The sequence below is a fragment of the Henckelia pumila genome, chromosome 3 (genome assembly GCF_033568475.1).
Source record: "Henckelia pumila isolate YLH828 chromosome 3, ASM3356847v2, whole genome shotgun sequence".
Lineage (NCBI taxonomy): Eukaryota > Viridiplantae > Streptophyta > Magnoliopsida > Lamiales > Gesneriaceae > Henckelia > Henckelia pumila.
The window spans coordinates 64398233-64416729 of record NC_133122.1 but is presented as its reverse complement, the minus strand read 5'-3'; the positions used below and the strand labels follow the sequence as shown (position 1 = coordinate 64416729).

The 18497-nt window shown below is 34.9% G+C and overlaps 2 protein-coding genes and 1 pseudogene across 2 annotated transcripts; 1 reads left to right on the top strand and 2 right to left on the bottom strand.

Annotated features, from left to right (window-relative positions):
- Positions 1 to 1819: 1819 nt before the first annotated feature.
- On the top strand, positions 1820 to 3624 carry LOC140891173 (high affinity nitrate transporter 2.4-like). Its single transcript, XM_073299520.1, has one exon. It carries the CDS (start codon positions 1922 to 1924, stop codon positions 3509 to 3511), a length of 1590 nt encoding a protein of 529 aa, XP_073155621.1. The 5' UTR covers positions 1820 to 1921; the 3' UTR covers positions 3512 to 3624.
- Positions 3625 to 3953: 329 nt separating this feature from the next.
- LOC140891174 (uncharacterized) lies at positions 3954 to 6846 on the bottom strand. The gene is made up of 4 exons (XM_073299521.1): positions 6755 to 6846; positions 4889 to 5121; positions 4648 to 4796; positions 3954 to 4434 (listed from the first exon to the last, which is right to left on the bottom strand). The coding sequence occupies exons 1-4, from the start codon at positions 6804 to 6806 to the stop codon at positions 4347 to 4349; spliced, it is 522 nt and encodes a 173-aa protein (XP_073155622.1). The 5' UTR covers positions 6807 to 6846; the 3' UTR covers positions 3954 to 4346.
- Positions 6847 to 12416: 5570 nt separating this feature from the next.
- On the bottom strand, positions 12417 to 17409 carry LOC140887555 (cell division cycle protein 48 homolog; annotated as a pseudogene).
- Between the last annotated feature and the right edge of the window lie 1088 nt (positions 17410 to 18497).

Below are 18497 nucleotides of genomic sequence, written 5' to 3'. Positions count from 1 at the left end.
AAACTATATAATTTTTTTTTAAAAAAAAACGTACACAAGTTCTAATGTGCCAAGTCAAATATTAATAGATAAATTAATCTACAAATTAAACACTAAGTTATAAATAAAATTTTTGCTATTTTCTATTTATTAATTCTTCACGCTAATTATATTGAAACTTAACCCTAGCTAAAAATAAATAAATACCCTAATAGCAGCATGAAACCTAGCTAGCTTGCTGTATTTTATATTTCATTAAAATTGAATTATCTTATGCTTCTTTTTTTAAAAAAAAAAAACCCTCAATAGCAGTATGAAACCTTGATGTATTTTATATTTCATAAAATTTAAGACGTGATGTTTGAACAATTGTTATACAATTTAAAAAATTTGAGTTGCATCGTTTTCATTGACTATAATTTTTTTGATACAACGTCAATAAATGATTTCGTTATTTGTGTAATTGCATGCAACACAAATATCCATTTACTATATTTTGTATAGCTATTCATGCCCCGTACGTAAGTGATAATTAAGTTAATGCCAGCAAGTATTGTGGTTGCACAAATAAATTTGACCGCAGTTGCAAAAATGTTGCCCAATAATTTGGCCAAATTAAATAAAATAATTTCAAGGTTATTTTATATGTATAAGTATACGTAAGCACAGTAAGTGCCTCTCTGTATTTTTAATTTTCACACACGGCTAGAGACACCAGTCCAGGGATAAATTAATTAATATAGACGCGATCGAATTAAGCAGCTATCAACAACTTGTTGAAAATAAATCTCCACCAAATGATCGATTAAGAAAAAACCCCTTCAATACATCAAACCGTTAGAAATTTTATATATTATATTTCAATTTTATTGAAAGAGCAAATTAAATTTAAACATCAGTTTTGGAAAATTATGTTTTGTGACGAAATCTTTTATTATAATTGCGTGTATGTGAACACAAATTATTCAAAATTTATATATAGCTCCACGTTAATTCCACCAAAATCAGCTCATAACCCAACTTACACAAACAGTATTTGAGAATAATTCTATGGAATGATAATAATAAGCATATATCAATCGTAACATAAATAAGATGAGAATATATATACAATATTTTATTTCTTTAGAAATTAAGGGAGGACCTTAATACTTATGATGGATCTTGAAACCTAGACCTCCTCCGAAATTTGATATCTTGATTCCATTCTATTTATTCATTTTTATTTAATTAAAATAATTGGTGGGTTGATATTTTGATGAAATGGGAGTGTGATTAATTTTCAATAATTTTATACAAATTAAATTGAGATTTGAGAGCAGATTGTAGTGTAACCATAGGTAAACGCATAAAACGTTGTTTATTATATAATGACGACATAAGGTCATTATTAAAAAACATATATATTTAGGGTTCATGAAAGATGAGGCGATGATATATTGTATTAGAGAAATTAAATTATATAACAAGACCTTGGTATCCGCCGGTTGATTCCCTTTCAACAAAGAGATTCAATGTTCTGAAAATAAAAGTTACATTTCAATATTAATTTTTTAAAAAATTTTTGCATTAAAATCAATTTGATGAAGTCACTTTCACATAATTATTTTGACATTTTTTTTCTCATTAAAAAAATACCAAAGTTGAATATGATCCTTTGGGATATACGATAAGGTTAAATCAGATGCGGAGAATTGGATTCTAATTTGTAATTAAACAAACCATAATATTACAAACTCTAACCATTGGGATCCTCCACAGGCTCATCCAAAATGTCAACTTCTCACACTATATAAACAACTCTACCTAGCTAGATTCCTCTATCCTTCATCACCAATCACTCATTTAATCACTGAATATTAATCAACGTACCCTCTTCCATTTCACATACATTATAATAATTTAGTAGCAAATATTTCTTGATCATCATCAAGAAAAATCAATGGCGGATATGGAAGGGTCTCCTGGAAGCTCCATGCATGGAGTTACCGGCAGGGAGCCGGTGCTGGCATTCTCGGTGGCTTCGCCGATGGTGCCGACTGACACGACGGCCAAGTTCGACTTGCCGGTGGACTCGGAGCACAAGGCGAAGAAGTTCAAGCTATTTTCCTTTGCCAATCCACACATGAGGACTTTTCACCTGTCTTGGATTTCTTTCTTCACCTGTTTTGTGTCCACTTTCGCAGCTGCTCCACTGGTTCCCATTATCCGGGACAACCTGAGCCTCACCAGAGGAGACATCGGAAATGCTGGGGTCGCCTCGGTTTCCGGGAGTATCTTCTCTAGGCTTGTCATGGGTGCGGTCTGTGATCTTCTGGGACCACGTTACGGCTGCGCTTTCCTGATCATGCTCTCCGCCCCGACGGTGTTTTGCATGTCTTTCGTGTCGTCGGCTGGCGGGTATGTGGCGGTTCGTTTCATGATCGGCTTCTCCCTGGCCACCTTCGTCTCGTGCCAGTACTGGATGAGTACTATGTTCAATACCAAGATTATCGGGACGGTGAACGGGACGGCGGCAGGATGGGGGAATATGGGAGGAGGTGCGACGCAGCTGCTGATGCCTTTGCTGTATGAGATCATCAGGAAGGCGGGATCCACTCCATTTACAGCCTGGAGGATCGCATTCTTCGTTCCGGGTTGGCTTCATGTGATTATGGGTATTTTGGTGATGACTTTGGGCCAAGATTTGCCTGATGGGAACTTAAGTGCTTTGCAGAAGAAGGGGGAAGTTGCCAAAGATCAATTCTGGAAGGTGTTTCGCTATGCTGTCACCAATTACAGGACCTGGATCTTCGTACTCCTCTACGGATACTCCATGGGAGTTGAGTTGTCTACCGATAATGTCATCGCCGAGTACTTCTACGACAGATTCGACCTCAAACTCCGTACTGCCGGAACCATAGCAGCCACCTTCGGCATGGCTAACCTGGTTGCTCGCCCATTCGGCGGATACGCGTCCGATGTTGCAGCCCGAAAATTCGGGATGAGAGGCAGACTCTGGACCCTATGGACCCTACAAACTATGGGAGGAGCCTTCTGTTTACTTCTAGGGGAGGCCAATTCCCTTCCTGTGGCCGTTACACATATGATCATATTCTCTATCGGCGCCCAGGCAGCCTGTGGAGCAACTTTCGGCATAGTCCCTTTCATTTCAAGAAGATCCTTAGGCATAATATCTGGCATGACTGGAGCTGGAGGAAACTTCGGTTCTGGCTTAACACAACTGCTCTTTTTCACCAGTGCCACGCACGACACAGCCGTCGGCCTCAGGAACATGGGGATCATGATAATGGCCTGCACTCTTCCCGTCACATTGGTTCACTTCCCACAATGGGGTAGCATGTTTCTTCCACCTTCCAAGGACGTCAAGTTCACCGAAGAACACTATTACTCCGCCGACTACACCGAGGATGAGAAGCAGCAAGGGATGCATCAAAATACCTTGAAATTCGCTGAAAACAGTCGATCCGAAAGGGGGACACGTGTCGCCTCAGCACCAACACCGCCAAACGCCACACCAAACTATGTCTGATATATGTGTTTTCAAGTACAAACGATCAAACCTGGATTAGTTAACTACGTGTGAGAGTGAAATATATATGCTATGGTTACACATATGGAATTATGTTTGATTCCATTTATTTATTTTTGTGAGAATAATTACCATAATTCTGCTGCCGGCTGGACATTGGTTTAATTCCAACTATATTGTTGGAATCAGAGTTTTCATTATTTTCTACCAATCAACTACGTGCATCCTTTCATTCTTTTTTTTGTTTATAGCATGGAAATCCTCAGCTCAATGCTCTTTAGCTTGCACTGATAAACCTCTTGGTAACGTAATACACACTCGGGTAAACGGTACGATAAGAATTCGATCCCCAAAGTATGTAACTCTAAAAGAGTAGGAAAATAGTCGTTTGAGCTAGATTTCCCAACAATCGACTACGGGAGCACGAAACATGTTTCGATCGGCATGATCTTAAAATGTTTCCACACATAGAATTATCAGTTTGGTCAAGAAAAGGAGTTACCTAATCTATTTCATTATGTAATTTGATCCGTAAAGGTCATGACTTTGGGCTAATTTTTATTTCCATAGTGAATGTAACAAAGGATTTTTTTCTAATAATGAGAATATAAGTAGCAAAAATTTGATGTTCATTCGAAACTGCACAGTATATATTGCAAGAATCTTCTACCCGGTTTCTGAAGAAAAATATCATCACCTGGATCTGATCCTCATCAAATTGTACGATCGAACTACTCTAAGTGATCGAAAATTGAGTACACGGTTCTTAATTTAAAATGGAACCACCAGCTTCAAAGCCGACTCTGAAGTCTGAACTATCATAGGATGTCTCCTTCTAGGAGCCCAGCTTCCCACTTCCACCGCAAGTGCTACAGGATCGACCCGAGGAGCATTTCGTGCAATAGCTCCACTTTTTTGGAAGCCTGCCAACACACTAGCACATATTAACAAAACGTTTTTTACGATAACTTGATGAAGGGCGTGAGTAATCCGTGTTTGACTGCATGGCACGGTTTACTGCTATGCAATTCGATAAGTTTGAGTTGCACCATCACTATCGGCTGCAATTTTTATCATACAAAAGCAATTCATTCCTACAGAAGGTTCAGAAATGTGAACAAAAGAACTCGTCGTACCCTGCTGTGTATCTACTCGCCATATTTTTAGCCAGCAACCTCGCTTTCTCAGCACTTCCATCAGACATTTTCTTGAGCATGAATCCTTCACCATTGCATTCTGAGCAAATTCCTGAACCTCCACAGTCCTCACATGTTTTTGTGGGAGCCTGCTGGTTTCAAAATTTAAATCCAAGGAACATTTCAGGGGAAAGAGAAAAACTTGGACGGTAAGAATTTCGTTTAATTTGTGTTCATGTACCTCTGCTACATCCGAGGTGTTGGATTTTCGCCCAAGAAATGTAGCAGCAGCAACAGCAATTGTGGCTGCAACAGTAACAGAGACCGCTGTTTCTGGCAGCGCAAGCAATGTGATTACTGATCCTCTGCCTCGTGTTTTCGCATTACTATCATATAGAGAACCAGCATTTAGCTGGATTTTGTGAGCAGAATTTCCGGCTGATAAACAGAGATGAGCTGGATTTTTAATGAAGGCTGTAAGTAAACAAATTACTTTATTAATTATACAAACATATTAAATAAATCTTGAGAATTAATCCAAATAAAGTAAAAAAGAATATGGTGAGACTATTCGATTCAAAGTAAGATTTGAAGTAGATGAGTTGGAGATTATACCATATTTGGCACAGAACTTGCCCTAAAATACAATTATACGTTAGAGAGGTGTACGAATATTCGGTTACCATTTAAAAAATACATCACCATACATGCACTGTTAAGCAATTCAATTGGTCCAGACTTATTTTCGATATAGCAACGAATAAAATTGTATGAGAAATTTTCAAGGTCTAGCAGATACAAATCATTAGCATTTTTGGAGCCGCAACTGCGCAAACAATACAATTGTTGCTCAAACCAAAAACGCTGCCTATAAATTTAATCTAATGGGTATGGAAAGTCCTTTCCCTCCCTTGCTTATGGCCTTATCAATGGAAATGAAACATAAATAGATAGAATAACTTTTACTTTGGGTGAAACAACTTTTGAGGCCCTTCACGAAATATAGAAGAGTTGGCACACGATTATGAGGGCGTGAATTTTCAAATTCGCCCAGATGCTTACAATATAGTTTGGATCAAACCCTCTTCTGATCAGTAACCAACTCTTTTGCAAATGATTTCAGTGAAAATCCATCAAACTAGTACACCGAAAACTAAATCATAATGTTCTCACGAAGCCAACAAATTTTGTCATTCATTTTTAACAAGTCTTTGCTCCTCTAAGTCTGTTCATTTATAATAAGAGCATAGAGCTAAATCCTTCTAACAAATTTTTGCCCGGAATTTCCTGCTTAAAGCCACCGAATATGCAAAGTCCCCAGCCTCCAGTTCACATTAAAACTCCATCCCCCATATCTGCTCTTGCTTAATGCACTTATTTAACAATCATTAAATCCAATGTCTCAACTTCACACCAGTAAACCTATAAAAGTAAATGAAACTTACTCCTAATAAATTTGCATCACTTTGCCAACTCACATCTATGAAAGATATAAATGTCCTATATATATCAAATCAAGAACTTACTTAATGCATAAAACCAACCCCATAAATTGTACTTCACAACCAATTCGGTGCTCCCTCAATTCGCCATTAACCTCCAATTTAAGACACTGTCCCATAACAAGTAAAATGGGATGTTCGAGCCAACTGAAAAGATTCCAAAGATTTGAGTTGGGTAATTGTTATTGGCCCTCAAAAAGTTCATTAACTCGTTTCAACCAAACTATAAATCAAAATTCAGTTCATTTTTATGATTCAACCCAAAATAAAATTAAAAAAAAAAAACCCCATCAAGAAACCATAGCCATATACACTTCAATATCCATAAATGAAGCACAAAAGTCGTAAATATTACCTTTCTTCTCATTAACTTCAGTCAGGTCGAAAGTTTTACTGAACAAACAAAGGGTTCCTCATATCATTAAACACAGGGCGTAAAAAGATTAAATCTTTGAGTGAATTTGCAACCACTAAACCCACCTCCATCATTTACCCGCATTATATGGATAACAGTACGCTTTGCAGTTGTCAGAAGCCAAAGAAATATATGAAAATTGCAAGATTCATTGATGAATTTTAAGAAAAAATTGTGCTCACAAACTTACTGTAATGGAAGGAGACGACCGATCGAGGAAGAGTCTGCAAGCTTAGTTCCATTAGAGCTAAATGAAAAGGAATGGGAAAAATATCGATGCTATTGCTATATCATACAGGAAAATTTTGATAAAATTAAACAGATTATATTTAATTAGAATTATAAGATATAAAATTTATTTCAACCAGTATTTCGATAAATAATATTTTTTTTTCTTTTTACGTTAAGCGCTTGTGATGTTACGCCTTGCGTGTGTAATATAATGTATTATATAAAAATTTTGTGCTCCGAAAATACATGTGTGTGAGAAGTTAGATTTTCAATTGAATAAGAAACGGAAAAAACTGATGCAAAGTGAAAATTTGGCTGCAATAAAAGGGCAAATCTGGAAGAAAATTTTGGTGTCATCACACCATACCAAAAACAGTTTTTATAAGCCCCAAGGGAGTGTCCAAGTTGATGGAGTAGGTGAACTCTTGGTCATAAATCAGGAGTTCGATTCTTCCTGCCAACACCTTCTTGGACTAGCCTGTCACACAGGGCTTACCTAGTGTGGTTTATCTGACTAGCGTAGTTTGCAGGCTATTGCGTTAATCCGGGGTTTTACCCAGAGCGCACCGAGAGGTAGCGGCTGCGGATTCCCACGTCACACAAAAAAAAACAGTTTTTATAATGGTCTCAAGCATTATAATATAGTATAGATGAAAATTAAAAATTCATTACAAGATTTATCAATTTAAAAAAAATTCTAGTCTCCCCGAACAAATTGGGAATGGGAAGAAACAGCAAAAAAAAAAAAAAAAAAAAAAAAAAAAAAAAAAAGAGCGTGTGCAAACAAAAAAAAAAAACAAGAGCGTGTGCAATCTCGTTTGCCGACCTTCTTAATATTTGTTAGGTTTTTTTTAATTAGGCAATTAAAATTTATTTGGAAAAAAAATATTAAAATTTAATTTTATATATTGAATTTTTATGCAATAACTCAATTAACGAATAAAGTTTTGAATTGTTTAACAACTGATTTTGATCTTTGCTTTTTTAAAACTAAGATTTTGATATTCTCAAATTGTTTTCAAAAAATTGATGATAATATTAATTACTAAAGAAAATTATAATAAAAATATGTTACGTTTATTTATTTGGAGATACTTCGGGTAATGTACGGACGGACAATAGTCACAAGATTCTCGAAGAGTAATGTAGAATAAACTGAAGTTAACCTTATAACGTCAAACCAACATATTATTAAAACAAATTAGAACAAAAACAAAAATTAAAAATTAATAATAATAATAATAAACTTTTTTTGACCAGTGTAATAAACTCAAAATACAAGCAATAATCTTGAAATAGATAGTAGAATTTATATATGTGATTATGTGGTTCGACCCATTCATACTTTGTGTTGTGAAAAATAAACGTTTAAACTAAAAAAAAATGTTTTTCATTAATCGCATCAGAAGAAAAATACGTCTCATGATTATTTTTTTTTTGGTCACTTTCGTTCCATAAAGTATATATGTGCTTCATTTCTAATTGTTTCGATTATTCTTGGGGAAGAAATTAAAATGATACAAATTTTCTTTTTTAACTCAACCCGACGTGAACACACAAAAAAAATATCACCGTTGGTTGTAAATGCATTATTTAATGGGATTTTTAAGGTTGAAATTTGAAATATATTTTCATATAAATGTGTTACAGAAAACTCACGAGCATCCTCTTCCTCTTGCCACCAACTCATGCATGCTCACGTAACCATCCATCCATCTTTATAAATGAGAATCTTGGAATGATAATTAAATGGAGAAAAATATAAATAATTTTTTTTATAGATATATACAATTTTATTACTGCGTATTTATATCTTAGTTAATAATTTTCTGCCGGATAATACGATGTTTGTGTTTTAGTTTTATAATGAAATTAACTTTTATTATCTATTACTATTATAATGCAAGAGCACCTTATAATAACTAGTTAACGGTTGAGTAGATGCTACCCGCAGGGTAGTGCCCTGCGGGTGACGTGGTGGCTCATGATTGGTTAAAATCAGTGGGCCCCACGTGAGACTCACTAATTTTGACCAATCATGGAATTACACATCACCCGCAGGGTAGTACCCTGCGGGCGGCATGTACTAAACCCTAGTTAACTACCTTTGATATTTTTAAGTGAATTTCCGAAAATAACCCTACATCTAATAAAGCAATTTTTAAAAATCAAATGTGAAATTCAATAATTTCAATTATTTTCAGATTTTAATTTGAAGGTAACTTCCAACGTGTATTAAATTGTTTGAGTTTGTTTTTTTTTAATAACAATAATAACTATATATTACATATATTTTATCTTATAAAATAGTAGTTTAAAAATACATACATTAACAAAACACACGTGTGTAACTAGCTAGTATGAACTAAATTTGTTGGTCATCCATAAAATTTAGCAAGGTTCTAAAAAGCGTAAAGCGTGTTGAAGCGCGGAGGTCAACCTTCAAGCTTTTCAAATTTAAGCGAGTTTAGAACGAGTTTAAGCGTGAAAAAACGTGTTTTTAATTTTTATTATAATTTTAATTATTTTAAGATAAATATTAAATAAAATGTTAGATTAACCATATATAATATTTAATAGATAATTCAAGTTTTAAACTATAAATATACATAATTATAAAAATGTTTTCATTTTAAAAAACAAATAAAATCTTTTGTTCTAAAAAACGGCCGCTTAATCGAGCTTAAGCGAGCTTTGTAGAACATTGAAATTAATTTAGTCGTGCTGTCCAAAACTGCCTCGCACGTGCCTATTTAAGTCTCCCATTCACCTCTTTTTATAACTGCCCAAAAAAACACACAAAAACAAAATGCCTACAAATGTTGTTTACATTACATTGATTTGTCTCAATTTTCTCCTACCAATCCATGTAGCAATGGCTAGGCACTTACCGATACTGCCTAGTGCACCATCCACCGCTAGATATTACTTCCCGGCGACCTTCTTTTCGCGTCACAAGGGACGATCTATATCGCCTAGCGCACCCTCGACTGCCACGCATTACATCACGATGACACCGTTTTCGAGTCGCGGAGAGCAACCGATATTCTTTCACGAGAGGGACGTGAAAGATTGCCTGCCGAAAGGGTCGAGGCGTTCGTCCGCGCCTAGCCGGTTCGTGAACTATCAAACACTTGGGTCATTCAGGTGTTTTTCGGTTGGGGGGTTTTCTCGGATACCATAGCTAGCTAGCTAGCCATGTTATGAAGGTGAGGTTTTTGGTGATGTTTGTACAATATTTTGTTGTCGAGGGATTGAAGGAGATATGAATAAGAGGTAGAGGGATTGATTTGCAAAGTTGGGACTGAGATTTGAGTCTCAGATTATTAATTGTTGTATTTATTTTTTTTTTCATTTTTGCTTCGATTATATCTTAAATGAAAATTATAGTTTCTAGCTATATTCCAGCTGGTGTGCTTTGAGTCAAACTTATTGCATGATCATGAGTCGAAATGAAATGCGATGGCTTTTGGATCAAATTACGCAATTTATATTACGTATACATACATGCATATTGTGTGCGCGCGAGAATACATATACATACATACATACATATATATAAATCTTTCGTGAATTTCTTTTGTTATTGTTAGACTATTGCTACAACAATTTGTAGTGAGACAGTTTTTTTTTTTTTTGTTTTTTTTTTTTTGAGTCGGTAGTGATGTTCAATGAGAAGTCATTCATATAATAATAAAATAAAATAACAGCAAAAGGCTAACGGTAAGAGCAGGAAAAATTAATCTATGTTATATGCAGGGGCGGAGCCAGGATTGAAAAGTACCTGGGGCTGGTTTCGCCCCGTGTTAGACAATATATATATAAATATGAGAAAAGTCAGTTAAAATCGAACCAAACTTTCTAAAATGAAATTAACCTTTTTTCATTAAAACGAATCGATTGAACTTTACTCTAAAGACGAAAAAAATCAAACAAAAAATAATATATTATTTTGATTACTAACCAAATTAAATGATCTCGATATTTTAGAAATTTTTTTTAAAAAATAAGTTCTACATCAAAAATTGAATTATATAAATTTAAATTATTTATTAAAAACTATATTTTCAAGTTTAGTTCTATTTTCCAATAAAATTTTATTAGAAAATTTAAAAATATTAATTTTTTTAATAAATATTAGGTTTGTTCAGTAAACAAAACAATTATGTTAAAATCCGAAACCAAAGCGACCTAACCAATATTTTTAAAATTTAAAACCGAAATTATGAATTAACTGAAACGATTTTTTAGATGAATTCAACTCGATAGGTTATTTTGATTGAAATTGATATTTTCTACACACCTAAAACTGTAATTTATGTCTGCCTCTGATATGTCGATATATGCTTTTTCAGTTTAAAAATAACTTTTAAATTTTTTTTCATTTTCTGAAAGACCTAACTATAAAATTTCAATCATCCCAAAAATTTACAACAAATGATTATTTTTCAAATCTCATAATTATTGAATTTTAAGTTTATTCTAACTAGAAAAATCGCAATACTAGCTCAATAATAATTGCAAAGTCAATAATTCTCGCATATTTCAATTTCAATCAATTGATTGTTTTTTCTAAATTTCACAACAATAGTTTTTAGGGTAAAAATTCAAATTTAAAAATTCATTTGTATCAAAAATCAATATTATCGCAACTAAATATTCGACAAAATTTAGAATTGTCGAATTTATCTTAAAATCGCATAATTTTAAAACCTGCGACAATAAATAAACCAAAAATTATAATGAAATGTTCTTTTTTTTTTTTTTTTTTACATGGGGCTAAATTTTTTTTTTTAATTTTTAAACTACTAAATATTTTTTAAAAAAAAATAGGTGGGGCTGGAACCCACCCTAGCCCAAGGGTGGCTCCGCCCCTGGTTATATGATATGGGTTAGTCTATGTTACACCATGAGACATGCATCTCATTTTTCTCCAAATGTGCGCGAAAATTTGGAGGAAACAGTACTTCGTGGAGAAAACACAAAAATGGGAGTATTTCTTCCGATGTACCATAAAATATCCTTATATAATATACACAAAAAAAATTACGTTCGTAACAGACAATTTGTTCTCTATTTTTGCTTTGAATATTTTCAACTCTCATCCTCCTCCTGAAATTTTCAAGTTCCTATTTCTTTACCAACTATATCTGTTAATCAAGATTAAGTTCTATATAGATGACAAAGAAATAGTAACTTGAAAATTTTAATGTGGGAGGATGAGAATTGAAAATATTCAAAGCAAAAACAGAGAACACAACAGGTTGCCTCATAAACAGAACAATTTTTTTTTGTTTGGGGTATATTATATATACCAAACAAGTTACTTCATAAACAGAACAATTTGTTCTCTATTTTTGCTTTGAATATTTTCAATTCACATTCTGTCACGTAAAATTTTCAAGTTCCTATTTCTTTCACAGGTATATTTTTTCTTTTGTGGTCGTTCATCCAATTAATCTTGATTATAAATTTTTATTAATACAAAGACTTTGTTGAATCCGGCGCGTTGGCAAAAAATATCGAAAGATACACGACAAAAATTGAAATTTAACACAGTTGACCAAAATAGCGAAGTAGAAGTCTACCGACCAAATCCAATTTCAATTCAAAGTCTCGAATACAAATTTAAATTACCAAATAAAATGTTAATGTAGAATCACAAGCCAGACAACCAAAGGGAAGCCACCAGTAAATGCCCTAGTATTCTAACAAAAGAAAATAATTCAGAGACATCCTGGAGTCCACAAGTATAAATGATCGAGAAAAGTAAACTAAGTGTTAGTTTTGCTGTCACTGGTTCCCGGTGAAGCCTGCAAAAACATATTTTTCGAATTTATAGTCACTGAAGGGTAATATCTCAGACTCGGGAAGTCTAATTATACAAGTCATCTTCCTCGGCTCCACCAGCAGAGGCTGCAAATGGGTCGGATCCAGATGTCGCTCCACCTCCTGATTCAGCGAACCGGAACTCTGTTCCAAATCCTCGCGACTGCTGCAACGTCTGCGCGAATGCTTGGTACTTACGAATATCAGCATCACTCACACTTCTACGAGCATATTTCATGGACTCCTCGAAATGTGCAGGCTTGATTTCTGAAACATCATCAACCGCATCCTCATCCATGGAATCGGGATTCTCTTTTGCCTTCCTCTCCCTTTCTATGTCCTGAGATGGGCAAAGGTGTCTATAAATTTAGATGCATAAAAATATAAAATCATCACAACTGTCGATCTCTATTCAAACTGATAGCTAGCTTTGCCAGCACAAATTATGTAATGAAGTAAAAGCATAAAGTACGTAATGTTACGAAATAATCTAAAGGGTAATTAATAGCCTCCATCGGATCTTGTTTCTTTCAAAGTGAATCTAAGTACTTCGGATTTCAGCACTATGTGGAATTTCTGTCTCTAGTTGGTGAATTCGTATGAGAGTTAAAATAATAGTGGGAGTTTCCTGCAAAAACATTTGCGCCTCCATGTCACCATAGTAGCAAAAGACTCAAAAGCTTTCATGATTTTTTTTTTTTATTTAAGTTTTTCCAAATACAGCGGATAGTTTGACATTCAACTGAAATACTAATGAAACTAGAAACTGAGGAAGAGAAACTGGTAACAAAGATACCCAACTTCGCAATGTGTTTCAATTTCAGCAAAATTAGCATGAGAGGAAAAATAAAAACCATCACCCAGTATCACCTCGAGAAAAGGATTTTAATCCAGTTGGAAGGTGCACAGGAGAGGAGGCCAATTATATTAATAAACAGTAAATACCACTGACCACGTGTTAGAGAAATGTAAAGAAAAATATAAAAGGAAAAATAATCAAAAGGGTGGTGGTGGGCATAGAAACGTACTTTCTCAATGTTCTCTCTTATGGCATACTTGCATGCCCGCTGACATATTTCCGTGATATCTGCACCGCTAAATCCTTGAGTATACTTGGCAAGAGCTCGCAAATCAATATCTTTGGAAAGTGGTGATTTGCGGAGGCAAGCTTTGAAGATCTGATGGCGTGAATCCTCATCTGGCAGTGGGATATATATCAACTGATCAAGACGACCAGGACGTAAAAGTGCTGGATCAATTATGTCAGGTCTGTTAGTAGCCCCAATTATGAAAACAGTTTTTTTAGCATTCATGCCATCCATTTCTGTTAGAAGTTGGTTGAGGACTCTATCAGCTGCACCTCCAGCATCACCAACACTACTTCCTCGCTGCAACAATACAAGGGCACGGTGCCAGTAAGACAAAGTTTCTATTTTTTACGCAAATATAAAATACAAATGCATGCAACCAAAGGTAGTGGTTCCTTTTTCTTCTTTGTTCATCCTGATTAAGGCTCAATATGCCTACTGCAGATTTAAACTTCTGAACTTTTAACTAAATAGTTAATCAACAAAAGTTGAAAATAGCCAAAAGGGAAGATCTTGATAACTAAATGTACAACTTAAAAGGGTATATAACCTGAGTGGCGATAGAATCAAGCTCATCAAAGAAAAGGACACATGGAGCTGATTGCCTAGCTTTGTCGAATATTTCGCGAACATTTGCTTCACTCTCTCCAAACCACATGGTCAGCAATTCAGGCCCTTTTACGCTAATGAAATTGGCTTGACATTCATTTGCAATCGCCTTTGCTAATAGAGTTTTGCCGCATCCAGGTGGCCCATAGAAAAGAACACCCTTAGATGGTGACATGCCAAATTTCTCAAACTTTTCTGGATGCTCAACAGGATATTGAACAGTCTACAAGATAACCAAGGAGTTAGAAGAAAACAACTTCGATAAACATATCATTAAATATGGCAATATGAAACATGGCTTAAAGAATTTTATAACCTCCTGAAGCTCCCTCTTGACATTTTCTAGGCCTCCGATGTCTTCCCAGGACACATTGGGCACCTCAACAACCTTTCATCAATTATAACGAACATATGCTATCATCATAAAGTTCATTATAGTAACGAGCACAGACTATATAACATCCAAGACAGAGAGTACTTACTGTTTCCCTTAGAGCTGAAGGATTGCTAGTTCCTAGAGCAGAGTGGAAGTGCTCATTTGTTACAGCCATGGAGTTGAGTATTTCGGCGTCAATTGAATCATCCTCCAGATCAATAACATCCATTTTCTCTCTGATGCACTGAAGTGCAGCTTCAGTACAGAGAGCTGCAAGGTCAGCACCAACATAGCCATGAGTGTCTTTGGCAATTCTCTCCAGGTCAACCTACAACACAGCATCATCATTTCAAACACATAAACTATATTCAGAGCACCAATATATTTGGATTCAAGATGTCTAGGTCTTTACATCATCAGAAAGCTTCATGTTCTTGGTATGAATCCTGAGAACTTCAAGTCGACCAACTTCATCTGGAACACCAATGTCTATTTCCCTGTCAAACCTACCAAATCTTCTGAGGGCTGGGTCAATACTGTTTGGACGATTAGTTGCTCCCATGACAATAACGTGGGACCCGGATTTTAGCCCATCCATAAGAGTCAAGAGCTGAGAAACAATCCTCCTTTCAACTTCACCATTTGTTTTCTCACGCTTAGGTGCTATTGAATCAATTTCATCGATGAAAATAATAGACGGGGCATTTTTCTCTGCCTCCTCAAATGCCTTCCTCAGATTGCTTTCACTCTCTCCGGCCAATTTGGACATAATTTCTGGCCCATTAATTAAAAAGAAGAAAGCACCGGTTTCATTGGCAACAGCCCTAGCAATTAAGGTCTTTCCAGAACCTGGGGGTCCATAAAGTAAAATTCCCTTGGGTGGTTTCACACCAATAGATTTGAAAAGTTAGGGATGCCTCAGAGGCAACTCTACCAATTCACGAATCTGAGCCATCTGCTTCCTAACACCTCCTACATCATCATAACCAACCTCATCCAGCCTATCTTCATCCTCTCGTTTGACAGGCTCTCCTTCACAGAAGATCTCAGTATCGGGGGCAACAACACAATACTCACCTGGATCAGTCTCAATAACTTTAAATTCCACACTTCTCATCCCCCCTCTCACAAGAAAATGGTCGACTTTTCTAACAGGGCGATAAGCTTCTAGAAAGTAAGCTGCATAGATTATTCTGTCAGTCAACAAAACTCCACGAAAATGCATGCAACAAAAAATTTGTTCCATTACACCAAATGAAACATGCAGAACATAGAAAACGTAAATCACGTATAAGTATTACGTTTTAGGTATGTTTCAAACAGATCTCCAGTGAGGCCCTCTACTGTATCATCCAAGGGTAGTACATGAACACGTTTTCCATATTTAACATCAGGGCACTGGTGCACAGACACAACATCTCCAAGCCGGACCCTCAAATTTGTGCGTACAACCTTGTTCATCCTTATCTTTGGCTCTTCACATGCATCATCAGCAAGGGCAATGCAGATTGTATCCTTCCTTTTCTTACCCTGGAAGCAATTGGTAAGCGGATAATTTAGCAGTCTAGTAGCCAAAATCTATTTTGGCCAAATAATTAATATGGCACACCACATTCAGTGATAAACCATATACCAATGCACTTATATAAGATTCACTGTCTTTTTTGTATTTTTTTCTCTATAGTATATTCATGAAACAAGTTGGTAGCTTCCTGCATATAATTATGGCCATCTCATAACCAGAAATGCTATGATCCACCGGTGGATCTGGACGATTGGACCATTCATTGGGCATGAGGCCCCACAAAATGTGTGGGCCCAAGCCCAATGCACGCTGGATGCTACACCGGATCATCCGGTGTAGCAAAGCATTTACCTCTCCATAACACCAACGCAGAAACACGTGTCAGATATCCTCAGATGCAACAATGGAACTTCTAATCCAAACCATGTCATAATAATTCAAGCTATTATAGAATCTAACCCAATAAAACCAATTTATAATTCGCGATCTAACTTAAATTCATTCAGGAATCAGTATTTCATGCAGATCAATGACAAGACGATAAATTAACCAAATTACCAGCACAAACTTCTTTTCCCTCCAGCAATGATGGGATTCCGATTTAAACAACGAAATTCTCAATCAAAGGCAAGCCCAACAACAATACTTACATCAAATCGACAATATCTATGTGTTACATCCACGAATCAATAATATATAATTTTTTGAAAGAAAAAAAAGCCTAATCAATCTCCCACTAACTAAACATCAATTAAAAGATATTGAAAAGCAGAGCCCTAAAAAAGTAAGAACCTTGATCAAAATAGTATCCCCACGAAAAATCTGGAGCTTTTCCATGGTAGCGGGGTGGAGAGCTACAACAGAGTTGTCGTCATTGACCGCCTCGTCAACGATCAGCCGATTAGCCGCCTTATTCCTCTCCAAAATCGCCGTCGAGAAGTCCTTCTTCCCACTTTTTCTATCCAAAATCAACAAAAAAAACTCAGATTTCCGCCAAAATTTCAACCCAAAAAAAGAGAAATCGGATTCTTCGAAGTAAAGGAACTGAAATGGCGAGGAGTCAACGAATGCTCACGAATCGGATGACTCGGCTTGATTACTCATCCTCTGAGCTATCTGAGAATGTAGAGTTGCAGCGTACGAAGAATTTTATGAATAAACTGAAAGAAAGAACACCACACTACTACGTGCAATGAAAATTTTTAGCGCTATTCTTCTTCAAATTACGTAATTATCTTCCCTAATTATATCTTAATTTTTTTAAAAAAAAAAAAAAACTCATTATCCACGTCATAATTCTACAAATAAATTATATTATTATAGAGTAAAATTCATTTGGTACACCCGCTACTACGTGGAAAGAATATAAACTTAAAAATTATTAAATCATGTGGAGAAATTTTGGGTTATTAAAACTACGTAAATTGAGACAATGAGTTAGATTTTCTTATGAGATTTGTTTTTTCATGATCTAATCTTTAATGTTGAAAATGTTTATACCAAATTTTGAAAAACTAAAATGGTGATTATGTTTGTTTCAATCATTTAAACACAAGATCAACAGATTCCGGTGATATATATTTTTATCATATCAATATATTACAATATTTGTTGTATAATTTGACTTGACAATTGTTTATCATTATATATATAATTAATTTTTAATAAATATGATATTTTAAAATTAATCAATATAATATTAATTCATATTAAGGGTAAAATTGATCTTTTAATTGGATCATGTATCAATTAAGTTATTTTCAATCGTTTGTGTACCAATATGACATTTTACCAATTATTATGTTCCGTGGTTTCACAAGATAACAAAAATCATATTTTTAAAAATTTGATCTCTGATTGAACCATCTAGTCAAACATTTAAATATCGACTAACGTAATATTCATTTATTATATGTACAAAATATTACATTGGTTGATACTTATGTATTAGCTCATGGTGATTGCTCATGAGTCATGACGTCAAAACTCTATATTTTTAATTCAAATATTTCGTAATCAAATATTAACTTAACTTCAACATTAATTTTTATGTAAAAAAAAACAAATTATAAAATCAAACGAAAGGGTTAATGATGTTACCATTACTCATAAAAATAAAAATAAAAAACAATCTAACAAACACGCGAGAGAGGTTTGCACGGGTAATTAGTTTACTCAAACAAAAGACAACCTAATTCAATTAAGAAATAAAGTTGAATCAAATTAAAGATTCGACTCTCAAAATTAAATCAAAGACAATCTGGTTTGAGTTTTC

What these genes read in the sequence shown, in the direction of transcription:
- LOC140891173 (XM_073299520.1), top strand. Translation starts at nt 1,922, where the DNA reads ATGGCGGATATGGAAGGGTCTCCTGGAAGCTCCATGCATGGAGTTACC.
- LOC140891174 (XM_073299521.1), bottom strand. Translation starts at nt 6,806, where the DNA reads ATGGAACTAAGCTTGCAGACTCTTCCTCGATCGGTCGTCTCCTTCCAT. An exon ending in ACACCTCGGATGTAGCAGAG is followed by an intron (nt 4,797 to 4,888) that starts GTACATGAACAC and finishes TGAAACCAGCAG; the next exon opens with GCTCCCACAAAAACATGTGA. An exon ending in GCGAGTAGATACACAGCAGG is followed by an intron (nt 4,435 to 4,647) that starts GTACGACGAGTT and finishes GTGTGTTGGCAG; the next exon opens with GCTTCCAAAAAAGTGGAGCT.